This window comes from Lampetra fluviatilis, chromosome 21, assembly GCF_964198595.1.
Source record: "Lampetra fluviatilis chromosome 21, kcLamFluv1.1, whole genome shotgun sequence".
Taxonomy (NCBI): domain Eukaryota; kingdom Metazoa; phylum Chordata; class Hyperoartia; order Petromyzontiformes; family Petromyzontidae; genus Lampetra; species Lampetra fluviatilis.
The window spans coordinates 11,440,340-11,454,183 of record NC_136295.1 but is presented as its reverse complement, the minus strand read 5'-3'; the positions used below and the strand labels follow the sequence as shown (position 1 = coordinate 11,454,183).

The 13,844-nt window shown below is 50.9% G+C and overlaps 1 protein-coding gene across 4 annotated transcripts in view; it reads left to right on the top strand.

Moving 5' to 3' along the window:
* Positions 1-3,338: 3,338 nt before the first annotated feature.
* LOC144938234 (CLIP-associating protein 2-like) overlaps positions 3,339-13,844 on the top strand; it is a 48,800-nt gene continuing 38,294 nt past the window's right edge. For 3 of the 4 annotated variants that reach the window (XM_078866069.1, XM_078866068.1, XM_078866066.1), the window contains exon 1: positions 11,571-12,058. In XM_078866069.1, the coding sequence (XP_078722195.1) occupies positions 12,025-12,058 (34 nt within the window). In that variant the 5' untranslated portion in view covers positions 11,571-12,024. Of the gene's footprint in view, positions 3,684-11,570; positions 12,059-13,844 lie in introns of those variants that run through there. The other variant, XM_078866067.1, reaches the window with a different exon arrangement.

Below are 13,844 nucleotides of genomic sequence, written 5' to 3'. Positions count from 1 at the left end.
GTTTTAGCGACACATACTCTTTCGTTCTTTCGGCAAAGTCACCAGAGTATGGATTCCTGCAGTCACGAAAGCTTCAAATCTTTAACGACACATTTATATATTACTCTTGCCACAATAACGTGGAATTTCCACCACTGGCTTAAGACGTTGGCAAGAAACCCACTTTGACATATTTTGCAGGAGGCTGCAGAGAAACTATGCCACTCCCTGGCTGTATCTGTAGACCAGCGAGTGGTCTTCCCTCTCAGCGTTGACAAACTTGCTCCCGTCATACAAATATGGATTTTCCACTGATGCCTTTGAGGTCACCAGCGGGGTTGTCCACGAACAAGCATCCCATGGGTCAATTGAAAAGGGAGACACTTAAATTTGTACACAACATCAGTATATTATAAAAGAAAACATCGTAAGCAAGACATCATTACTCTTCACCATCGGTCATTATCCCCTACAGCGACGTGCCCTGCCTTGCCCATACTCGCGTTCATCAGCAGTTGAAACTATGCCAAATAGTTGAAAGGTAAAAATTTGGAAAGGTACAGCCCTGTAATTTATTGTCTTTTTTTCTACTTATCCAGGAGATCTACACCGAGCCGTATGACTCTTTTTGCAGGAGGGTCCCCCTGCAGCTACATAGTTTTTTTTATTCTAATATGTTTTCAACCAATTGCGATATAGTGTGGGAAGAAACCGGGCCACCCAGAGAAAACCCACGTGCGCAAGCGAGGTGGAAACGCTCAGTGCCCGTACAGATGGAAACCGATGGCGATTGATCCACTCGCTGTACCGCCATCTCCTGGTGATCCAGGGGTACGGCAGCCTCCTGGACGCCCACGGGAGGGGGAGCTTCACAGCAACATCTGTGCGGTGGTCCACCAACCCTCCACGGTGCTGAATTACAGGCAGGCCGAGTGCAGCAGCGTAGCCACCACCATGTCACTGGCTACACAGCAACGTAGCCACCACCATGTCACTGGCTACACAGCAGCGTAGCCACCACTATGTCACTGGCTACACAGCAGCGTAGCCACCACAATGTCACTGGCTACACAGCAACGTAGCCACCACTATGTCACTGGCTACACAGCAGCGTAGCCACCACAATGTCACTGGCTACACAGCAACGTAGCCACCACCATGTCACTGGCTACACAGCAGCGTAGCCACCACCATGTAACTGGCTACACAGCAGCGTAGCCACCACAATGTCACTGGCTACACAGCAACGTAGCCACCACCATGTCACTGGCTACACAGCAGCGTAGCCACCACTATGTCACTGGCTACACAGCAGCGTAGCCACCACCATGTCACTGGCTACACAGCAACGTAGCCACCACCATGTCACTGGCTACACAGCAACGTAGCCACCACCATGTCACTGGCTACACAGCAGCGTAGCCACCACCATGTCACTGGCTACACAGCAACGTAGCCACCACCATGTAACTGGCTACACAGCAGCGTAGCCACCACAATGTCACTGGCTACACAGCAACGTAGCCACCACCATGTCACTGGCTACACAGCAACGTAGCCACCACCATGTAACTGGCTACACAGCAGCGTAGCCACCACAATGTCACTGGCTACACAGCAACGTAGCCACCACCATGTCACTGGCTACACAGCAGCGTAGCCACCACTATGTCACTGGCTACACAGCAGCGTAGCCACCACCATGTCACTGGCTACGCAGCAACGTAGCCACCACCATGTCACTGGCTACACAGCAGCGTAGCCACCACCATGTCACTGGCTACACAGCAGCGTAGCCACCACCATGTCACTGGCTACACAGCAACGTAGCCACCACTATGTCACTGGCTACACAGCAGCGTAGCCACCACTATGTAACTGGCTACACAGCAGCGTAGCCACCACCATGTCACTGGCTACACAGCAGCGTAGCCACCACCATGTCACTGGCTACACAGCAACGTAGCCACCACTATGTCACTGGCTACACAGCAGCGTAGCCACCACCATGTCACTGGCTACACAGCATCGTAGCCACCACCATGTCACTGGCTACACAGCAGCGTAGCCACCACCATGTCACTGGCTACACAGCATCGTAGCCACCACTATGTCACTGGCTACACAGCAACGTAGCCAGTTAACATTGTTTTTATAGCTTTATTTTGGTGATTTTGAAAACATTTCGGTTTAGCCATGTTTCTAGATCTGAAGTTTTCGTGACTGCAATGATTCATACTACTTTGGTTTTTCCAGTAAAGTCACGTAGGTAAAAAATAAAATAAATGAAAACAACTAAATAAAATCATGACGTTTCGAAGGCAACACAATGGAGGCTTGTGTTGCCTTCGAAACGACGCGAATTTAGTTGTTTTCATTAATTTTATGTTTTACCTACGTGACTTTACCGAAAAAAACAAAGAGTATTGGCCATGTTTGTTTGTTGTAGTACAGAGTTAACCTGATAACTTTAATCTAAATTGTCTTACGATTGTTATTGTTTGACTTGCATCCCACTGGGATTTTTGCACACAGCGTTGAAATGCGGTGTTTTTTCCTGGATTTCTCTGTTTGCGAGTAGTCTCTTTAAGATGTTTCTTGTTCATGTTTTTGTTTTGTTGCGGTTGCACCCGAGTCAAGAGCCGCATGGCTCACAGGGTCAAACCTAATGAATGAAACTGAAACCACCGACGAGCTGCCCGGCGCACGCAACTGCTGGCGTTAGGGGGGCACCGCTAGGAAGGAGCGGCACTTGGCCTACACTTCCACCACTGCCCAGACGTCTTTAAAAGAGGAGGAAGAACCCGACCTGCTGGTGGACTCACTCTGGAATACCCATTTATACTGCTGGGTGGACACAGGTGATTGGTGGTGGTGGGGGTTAGGAATCGTGCCCATGTTTCTACTGCCGCGCCGGGAGGTCGTATAGAACCAGCCACCTCTGCATTGCAAGTCAGCATGTTGAACATTACACACACGGGCGATAATCTCGAGACAGTATATTATATTAGCAAATCATCTTCTTGGTTCTTTCGGTAAAGTCACGTAGAAGGGAAGTAATAAAATTATAAAAAAAATAAAACATAATAAAATGAAATAATAAAATAAGAAAAAAAAGTATTTATTTTTTTACTTCCCTTCTACGTGACTTTACCGAAAGAACCAAGAAGATGAATCCCTGCAGTCACGAAAGCTTTAAATCGAAATATTAACAAATCATCACGAGATGGGAAAAACCTCTGAAATGGCAATATACTTATTTGAGTGTGGCGTGGCATTAGAGATGATAACGCGTTAGGAGTGGGGGGGCTGTGTGTGGGAGGTCCCGTGATACCCTCGCCATGGTGGTCCAGTCCAAGTCCCAGGGATAAACGGGGGTCGGCTCCTCTTCTGCTCCATCTCGTCGTCTCCACCCCCCTCCTCCAACCCTCTCAACTTGGTTTCGCCGGCTGAGTCGCTAGGATCATCTGTGGAAGCTCCGCAACGGTGGTTGAACGCTAAACCACCACCACCACTACCAGTCCATCATCCCCATCCTATTCCCCATCCAATCCTGCCCGACCACCTCGATTACCTCCTATTCCTTCAGCCCCTACCCCTGCCCCCCCACCAAAAAGAGATCAACATCTCTCCATCAACATCACCATCACTGGCATCAGCATCGGCAAACGCGTCCAGTCCTGCCATGGTGGTAGGAGGCGGAGGTGAGACAGAGCGGTTGACACAGAGACAGATGTCAGATGTGCGGGATGATGCGCGTGCGTGATGCTGTGCATGCGTGCGTGTACGACGCTGTGTGTGTGTGTGTGATACTCTGTGTCCATGTGTGATGCTGCGTATGTGCGTGGTATTGCGTGTATGTATATCTTTGTCTTTGCATGGATGTGTGCATGCATGCGATTCGAAATGTGTGTACGCGTGCTGGTGTGTGTGGTTGATGATGTGAGTGCATGCGTGTCATAAAGAGCTGTCGGCTAACCGGCACTTGCCCCAACAGTCTGTGAAATACTACAGGGGGATCTTTATCTTTTGTATGCATGATGTATGTGTGTGTGCGACGCTGTGTGATGATACTGTGTATGTGTGTAATTGTGTGCGTGTATCGTGGTGTGTAATTGTGTGTGAGTGTAGCGGTTAGCGCTACGAACCCGGCTACCCGAGTTCGATTCCCGCTCACGGCCAACACCAGTGACGATTATCTGAACCAGTCCTGGGCATCCCCTAGGTCGACTCAGCCTCAAATGAGTACCTGTTGCTGTGTGTAAACATTGCCACTGGGGAGACAAAGGCGGCCGGGCGTGGTTGCAAGCTACCCACCCCCTTGTTTGGTTGGTGGCTATACGCGTCCGTTATCCAGCACCGTGGAGGCGAGGGTGGTGAATCACACACACACACGGTTTAGAAACTCCATTTCCCGTTGGGCGTCGAGGTGCAATAGAGAATGCGAGACAACATCTGTGGACTAATACCATCTGTTACATCTGCGTGGGATGGCGTGTCGCACTCTACTCCCCTCCGTGCACTCTCCCACCTCCCCCCCCCGCTCTCCCATCTCGCTCTCCTCCCATCCACTCTCTCCTACCTCTTCCACTCTCATCTCACTCGACAACGCCAGTCAGCCGCCGCCCAGCCACCCGTGATATCGCCTCAACTACCCCCTGTTGATGGAGACTGCAAATCTTCGTCCATGTCCCTTTGCCTAGAACCGAGCGCCTCTATAAAATAAACACACCAACTGTCCCCTGTACAAGCATCTTGACATGTGGTTGCTTCTAGACGCTCTATGCATCCACACTGCATGATGCCGTATGTATGATCTCTATGCGTGTGTGTGCGGCGTAGTGGTTTAGCCCACTGCAAACGAGACCACCTGAGTTCGATCATCGGCCGCGGCTAACATGATGGGTCAGTGATATCTGGACCAGTCGCGGGCCTCCCTTCGGTCGACTCAGCCTTAAATGAGTAGCTGGTGCGGCGTGTCAAATCATCAGCACTGGGAGACAAAGGCGGCCTGGCGGTGTGCTGACCACTCCACCTCATTGCACCGTGCCAACTTCAGCCGGTGTCTGTAGAAAGTGCACGACCCGGTTGTATCGCGTATTTTCACCATGGTGTCCGACGTTTCGCTCCACGTGCTTTGACCTTCTTCAGAAACTGCCTGGTAAGCAATAGGGGTGGCGGGCGGAATGGGTGAAGGAAGGGGCCATGGAACTTGGGGGTTGAATCTTGGGGTCAGGTTGGCACGGTGCGCGATGGGGCACGGCACGAGAGAGTGGCATCTTCCTTAATCCGCAGCGTCGGCAGCGTCAATTATCGGTGTCAATTAGCCAATCAATTAGCGTTGTAGCTTAATATACCAGTTCCCTCCTGATTACGGATCGCGCCAGACTTGACACGACGCTTGTGTGGGTGTGTTCTGTGCGCACGCGTGTTTGTGTTTGTGTGTGCGTGGCGGGGGAGCGGCGGCGTAGTGGTTAGCACACTGCGCTCTCAACCCGGCGACCCGAGGATAGATTTCAGCTCACAGCGTCGAGACTCTGAACCGCTCGGAGGTCGACTCAGCCTGCATCCTGGGTCGACTTAGCTGGACGCCGCCAAGCCCCTCGTGTGCCGTGCCCGCCTTAATAGGTGCTCGCTAACAGGACTTGCTCCAAGTCCTGTGACGGTGAACCTATGTCTTTATACACGTGCGTATTTGTATTTACGTTCGCGTCATCTGTATATGCAGCGTGTGTGTTGTGCGTTAGTGGGGATCGGTAGTGTAGCGGCTAGCGTGCTGCGTTACGAACCAGGCGGCCCGAGTTCGATTGCCGCTCACGGCCAACACCGGTGACGATTATCTGAAGTGGTACTGGGCCTCCCCGAGGTTGACTCAGCCTCAAATGAGTACCTGGTGCGATGTGTAAACATCGCCACTGGGGAGACAAAGGCGGTTAGGCGTGGTGTTGTGGCCACCCTCGTGTGCCGTGCCGGCCTTTATAAGTGCTCGCTAACAGCACTTGCCCCTACAGTCTGTTAAGGCTACACGGGGGATCTTTGTCTTTTTGTGCATTAGTTGCAACGTGCGTTTCATGGAATATAAATATTTATAACAATAGTGGCAGCCCTTTATCTATCCACTGTTGGATGGAGGCCTCCCAACGCCGTCAGTAGTGGGGTTAGGGGGGGGGAGGCGAGGGTTGTTTGACCATACGTCACCACGCTGGTCATTGCGGGTTGGTTAAGGATAAGCGTGGTGGTAGGGAGCGGACGATGGATGGACAGTGTCATGTATATCACTCGCCACTGATGTCACCCGCATTATGCTCCTTTATCGTAGCGCCGTACTCAAATCTATACATATACACACAGTATATACACACACACACACACGAGTGTATCCTGCATACGGAACCTATATAATACGTGCATTGTCACAGGCTCACTCTGCATGTCCTATTCAGTCGTGATATCAACAATGCCATCGTTACCCAGAAAAGCCTCACCGACTCCCAATTGGGATCTGTGGCCAATTCCATGAATTCAAGGTTTTGGTTTCGTTCGAGAGGAAACCGGAGAACCCGGGGTTAAAAAGATATTGAACAAGAAAACAACCCTGCAAGCTTTTTTTGCACGGATAGATGCAATAATCTATTGCTGTAGAGCCATCTGCAAGACACCTTGCAGCCCGAGACGAGAACACGCGGTATTGCCAGACGGTCTCCCGTCAAAAAACTCGCCAGGCCCAAGCGCAGTACACATGGAACGTTGGGCCAACGTTAGCTTGTGGTCGGAATCGTCGGATCAACGTTGACGCAAACATTGGTCGGACGTTCCATAATTACTGGGAGCCCGTTTTAGCTTCCGAGATGATACGAGATCGGGCACATTTGGGGTGTTTCGGTTGTCCAGGGATAGAAAATCTCCTTTCGGGGGAAGGGGGGGGGGTTGACGCGAGATGTGACCTTGATCTGAGCAAATGAATGAAAACTAATTCAAACAAGTGGCTACAATTGTGTGGCTGCACATTGGCTGAGCTACACTGCGCTACGGACCCGGCGACCTGACCTCGAGTCCGCGGCACGACTAACATCAGTGGCTCGTGAGAGTTAAACCGCTGCTGGGTGCTCCCCCCCCCCGCTCCCCTCTATGCACAAACCCGCACTACCCAGCGTGGTGAAGTATGGCCAAACGATCCTATGGTCTGGAAAGTAGATGGGCAAACACGTCTTGTATTTATATGTGCACAGAAGTGAAGTCTTCCTCTGGTTGCTCTCAGCCCAAAATCAGAATCGCTGGGTTTACAGTGCAGTGCGCTAACCACTGCGCCACAGCTCCAGTTCAAACTACTTAGGTGTTTCTGGCTAAAGTTCGTGGCACGTGACATCTGAACCACGTCCCCCTCTCCTTCTCCACCACCCCTCACCAGTGCGGTGAAGTAAGATCAAACACAACCCCCGTGGCCCACACGGCGTGCAGGAGGCAGTCATCCAGCAGTGGAATAACAAAGGGATGAACATTAGGTCTATGATACAGTGTTAATGGGCCCCTGCTGTCCCGTGTTACGCGATGACAACGCGCACAAATCAATGGCTCCAGCGATATTGATCGTGGGTGCGCGTCGACAATTACATAAAGCACCTCTGGGTCTAACATCCTCAGTCTGTTGGTCTCTGCTAATCCCCGCGAAGGATACTTCAGATTCACGATCTGTTAATCCACATCCACCGTCCACCTTCATCTTCGGGAAACTGCGGCGGTAGCGGTGACCCCAGGTCACTCTTGCAAACGAGACTCATTCCTGGTCTCCTGGATTCCCACCTGGTTAAACCGCACAAACTTGACCTTGAATTTTTGCCAGATGAAACCTGCAGACTGTGATTCGATTGTCCAACTTCTGCCGAAAATCAAACGGTCACAACGTTGAACCTCGCGGGATGGTGATGTCAGAGAGCTACCGAGTGTGCAATGGTTCGTTCGCCAGAGGTCACCCGTTCTAATCGATCTCCCGGCACGGCAATTTAAACAATGAAGCACGTTTATTATACCGCCCCACCCCCTCGCCTGCTCTCTCTCTCTCTCTACCCAGCAGTATACGTGAGTACATCACAGTTAGGTCGCGCGTCGTGGGTTAAAGTGTGGGTACTCCCACCCCCCCCCAGCTACCACCACCACTTCCAAGATGTGTAGCCAGCAGGGAAAATGGGCCCAAAATAACCTCGAGTGAAACGCCAGAGGTGGTGTGAGTAGGGCATTGCAAGGCTGAGCCTTTACCTCGTGCGTTCTGAACAACCACGGCGCGTCTGTTTATAACGAGCTCCCCCGTGGTGTTGAGGAAGTGAAACTCTAATCATGGATTTACTCTCCTGAGGATTCGGCGAATCGTGGCGATTCTGGGCCGCGAATTGATTCAACTCTGATCTAAGTGTGTTTTTTTACCGTTTCGTAATTTGTCCCGTTTTTTTTTTATCTTCCTCGTTTGTACAGATTTGTTTTCTCCGTTATTCTAAATGTAACGTTATCATATAATTTGCGTACGATGTGCACACGCGTGCTTGTATGCAATGTGGCACGCATATACTTTTGTATATCGTCATTCATTAAATTTCTGAGAAGCACACTTTCGACGCATGTATCGTGAACGCGATCACTGCATCCGTGTTTTCTCCCACATGTAAACACTCATTGATTGGCCGATAAGAGGGAGACAACGGTAGCCCAGTTTCGCCGTTATTCGGACTCGTCGGTGCAGTATGGTTACCAATTCTCACTGCTGCCAAGTCTCCATCCGGGCCACTGATCAGTGGAGACTTCAGCACCTTGGACAGCGACTTAAGACTCACGCGGACAAGTCTAACAAATCAAAGGCCTCTTTCCACGACGATTCGCCGTTATGATTACTTGAATTCACAGCCTCTCACGTCTTCGTTGGCGACCTTAAGCCAGTGGCGGAAATTGCACAATCCCATGACGGGGGCAGGTATATCCATTCGACAACCACTGCTGACTTTTCACAAAGTGGTTGCTCATTTGAGCGATGCCGTGGAGGGATGATGATGATGATGGTAGTGGTTATGATCGTGGTGATTATTAAATGTACAACCTTCCGATTGTAAGTCGAGCTCTCCATTTATGCTCTAGTGGGTGGGAGGTCGCTCATTCTCCTCTGTTGTCCCCAGTGTCTGAAACTCCCCCTCCCCTAACAAACATCCGTGCTGTGGACTGCCCCTGTTCAAGGCATTGCCCAAGAGTTTCTTAATTTTCTCTGCCGATGTCCGGCTGCATCCCTGTCTCTTAGAAACAATTATGTTGAGCGGAAGGGTGGCAACGCGTGTGCCTCATAGCAAGAAGGGCTTGGGTTCGGTTCCCGACTCTGGGGCGTCTTTCTGTGTGGAGATTGTTATGTTCTTCCCCTGTCCCTCCGGGTTCTCGCGATTTTCTCCCGTAGCCAACAGATACGTACACAACGTAACTGGCGTCGATCAAACGTCCCAATGCAGGACCCTCCAGACAAATAGGCTTCAGATTCACGCTGGCTCTCCTGGGTAAATAAATAATCATCATCAGTTTCGCTACGTTCACTGTTTTCCGAAGGGCGTCTTGAGACACGGATGTATTCGGACGCCGATATATGAAGCCACGCGGTTTTGCGGGTCCCCTATAAACGCCACTGTATGGGTGTCCACGTGACTCCACGCGCGAGGCACCGAGGGCTCTCCACTGGAGATATTTTCCAGGTCTCACCTGTACAACCACTCCCCTCCCCATCCTCCCCAAGGTCATTCACGTGTGCCTGGTCTCACCGTCACCCTGGAAACACGGGCGCACCAATTACTGTTACTGGCTGCCCCGTGCTGCTGCCCTGGATCTGGGGGAGGATGGGGGAGGGAGTGATGAAGCGTACCACTGCAAATCCGGCGACGTGCGGGCCGGAGTTGGTGGATCAGGCTGTGATGACTCCCAATAAACGTCTGTACGCATGTGAATTGTAGCCACTTTAACGTATAAATTGCTGTTTGCAAACAAGCAAATTGGGGTGGGGTCGATGATTAAGGGGTGTCGAGTTTGATGATTTTATCTTCTCTCCGGGCTCGCCACAAACGCCACGTGTTGCTTCTACTGTACCAGCACCAGGAGTTTGGTGGCGTGTGCGAGTGTCTTCACACGTGAAGCAGCTCAGCTGAGCCAATCGCGAGTGGGTTGGTCTGTAGTTAGCCACGGGTTTGGTGTTGCGTGTGATGGTGTGTTATGTGCTGGTGTGTCATGGGCTGGTCTGTCATGGCATGGCTTGTCACGAGCTGGCGTTTCATGGGCTGGTGTGCCGTATGATAGGGTAAAAAATGAAATTAAAATTAATAAAAAATAAAACAATAAAATCACGACGTTTCGGAGGCAACCCAAGTCTCACCTGATGACGGAGACTTGGATTGCCTCCGAAACGTCGTGATATTATTGTTTTATTTTTATTAATTTTAATTTCATTTTTTACCTACGTGACTTTACCGAAAGAGCTAAGAGTATGAATCCTTGCAGTCACGAAAGCTTCAAATCTAGAAGCATGATAGGGTGTTGGTGTACCATGGGTGTGGACCACAACGGGTGTGGACTACGATGTCATGGGATGAGATTGGTGTGGCATGGGCTGCTATGCAATGGGCCCCGTGTGCAGTTGGATTGGGCCGGTGTGCCGTTGCTTACTGTGTGGTGGGACCACGCACTGCTGCTAGCTGGGACGCTCCGGGCTGGGATGCTGCTGTCGCAAGGGCCGCTGTGAGACGGGCTGGCACGGGGCCTCTTTATCACCCCATCAGACTGTACCACTGAGAAATCGGATGGATGTGACTCATGAATATTTGAACGTAGGGACGAACCAAGACAAATCTTGACTGCAGGGGCGGGGGTGCAGAAAGCGAGGCACGCGGGGTGGGTGGGACGCCGAGGCGAGGAATTGAGTCTCACCCCCGTGATTGAATAGAGCAGTCCAATATGAGAATTTAAAATAGTTTTTATTATTATTACACGCTTTTTATTAACTCACTCTGTTGTTGTTGTCGTTGTTGTATCCTCAAATCTTGTAACTCAATTTTAACCCACTTCCCAATGTGGTATCGACTGCAAACTTGGTATACTTATGTCATACTGATGACAATACTATGTTCTATCATAAAACATTTAAAATAAAAAAAATTTAACATTATTTTTCGTGTTATGTTTCGGCTTGGGTCTAATTGTCCACGCTCAACTAACGTTGGCTGTAAATCACCACGGTCCCTTACGTTACGGCAAGCTTCGGGGCCACTTCCTGGAGTCGTGGAGTTCTGCCATTACTAGTACATTTCATTAAAGCGTGTTTAATTTTTTTTTTCAAAATATTACTTATTTAGCTGGAGAGGAGGAGGCTGGGGCAGACGGAGCGGAGGGAGGAGGAGAGGAGAGTGGGGGGGGTTGTGGGCAGTAAGCGGGGTGGGGGGGGTGTGGTTTAGGGGAGGGGCGGGAGGGGTTTCCAGCCGGCGGCGTTCCGCCTTGCCAAGGTAGTTGTTATGCTCGCAGCGTGCGCGTTTACGTACGCGCGCTCGCGCGCACACGCACGCACTTACGCACGCTCGCTCGCTCGCTCGCTTGGACCTTGCGGTGACATCATCGTGCCAGGAGGGATAGAGAAGATGGAGGAGTGGGAAGCCGGGAGCAGAGGAAAGGTGTAACAGACAAGACAGCCGGACAGACAAGACAAGACGCGCATGCGGGCGGACGGGCGTGCGTGCGAGGAAGATGGAAACAGCCTCGGCAGAAATTAAAGATTAAGGGGACATTTGGGCGAAGCTTGCGTTGTGCTGCTACGCCTCCCATCCTGCCCGCCGCTCTGGACGCAGGGAAGATCGCCACTCCCGGAAACTGGTCCAAGAGCCCCCGGGCTAGCCGGCACATTTGAGATTAAGGACACACGCCCGCCCATAGAGAGAGAGAGACAGACAGACACACAGAGAGACAACACGCACGGAGGCACAGCTGCTGAGCTTAACGTGGGCGGGACGCTTGGGTGTGCAGCGCGGTTAAACCCTCGTCATCATGAAGAGGCTCATTTGCAAGAAGATCTGCTCCTGTGAGTTGCACGGCGACACGCGCATGTACACATCAGTTTCGTGCTTGTAGCGATTGTACATTTTTTAGAATTTCTTTACGTTGAATGTTGTTTCTTGACGACGCGGAGAGAACGGAGATTTGCAATCGGTCGCAACGGCGTGGGCCAAACTTAGGTGGTGATTTTCAGTGCGGGCTAAGGGGTCCCCCCCCCCCATTAATTTGACGGCAGGTGTGGCACAGACGTGACGGCCGCAGCGGGGGAGCTGTGGCAATGGACCACATCTGGTGTGAGGAATTACAGGGGGGGTGGGGGCAGGGTGGGGGGAACCCAAAATTAATTATACATTTTGCATTTAAATACAATGGCAAAGCCACGTGAAAAATGGATGCAGCTGCCCAAATCGTGGCCATGCGTCAACTCGCCGTACATAGTTAAATTAACTCAACACTGTGGTTAACGAAACGTGAAAGGAATGGCTTTTATTTAACAAGTAATTTATCGAAAACTGGCTCACAAAGATCGTAGTGGGCCGGGAGCAGACAGGGCGATAATGTTGTCTGCCCGCCACTTTATTCTTAAAGTTGAAAATTATTGAGTATTTTTTCATCCTGTCGTCAATCAACTGCTGGATGAATGACGACCCATGCTGGGCCTGTCGGGGGGATTGTATGACCATACTTCACCACGCTGGTCAGTGCGGGCTCGTGAAGGGGGTGACCAGGACCGGTTCAGATACTACTCGCCACTGACGTTGGTCATGGCCGGGAGGTTTACAGGACGGTCCATGAACCACCGTGTCCCATGACCACAACACGTTTTTATGTACAGTACATAATATACTTTAAAATTGTCTTGGGTTATCAGAATATTCCTTCCGCATGCTATTAAGGCTACCAACAGTAGGGCTGGGCCAAATTAACTTGAGCCAAGTTCACCCACAGACCAAATCACGATGGGACGCACTTGATCCTGTGAAGTTAAGCAGGCCTGAGACGGGTTCGTACGAGGGTGGGTGACCAACGGGGCCAGGTGTTGTGTCGGCTTAGGCTGCGAGGAGGCTGGAAGACGTCAGTTGCCCCCTCGTATGCCTGGTGGATTCTCTCCGGGTCCTCTAGTCTCCTCTCAAAACAGAACCAAACTCTCATTCGTTACATTCATTAGCAACACATCCCAATGCAGCAGAACCCTCCTGAAAAAAGAAACAGTCACTGAGAGTCGGTGAGCATTGCCTAGGAAAACGACATTTCATACGATGGGGATATTTTTTGCGTGCGGTAATTATTGTGGTGGACCTAAGACATTCAACCGTGTTACCTTGTGTAACAACACCATTGTGGTGGCGACCTAGGTGGGATTTGAACCCAGAATGTTCAGCCGAAGTTGTTGAACCCAACCTCGGTGTCCCGAAATGGCCATTATGAGCCTTCCTGTTGCCACTTAGCCATCTTTAATGGGTTTGTGGGCCCCCAGCGGAGGAGGTCGGCTGCTGAAACCAGGGTTGGTTTTTAATGGCAGAGTAATCGACGATGTAATGGTTAGCGCACTGGACTTGCAATAGAGAAATCGCCAGTTTCACTGGATTTCCCGGCGCGGCAGTTGGGATGACGGTGCAAGTTTCTTGAATCCCCTCTGCCACCTTCTGTACATCTGGCAGCATAATAAATAAAGTACACTATGGTTAGTCAAATGGGAAGGTAGGATATAGTGGGGTAAAACGTGGGTACTCGCAGATTATATCCAACACCGCTGCCTGGTTTGGAAGAGTAGGCCAAAATAACCTCCAGAGGGCCTCTCTAGGAGGGCC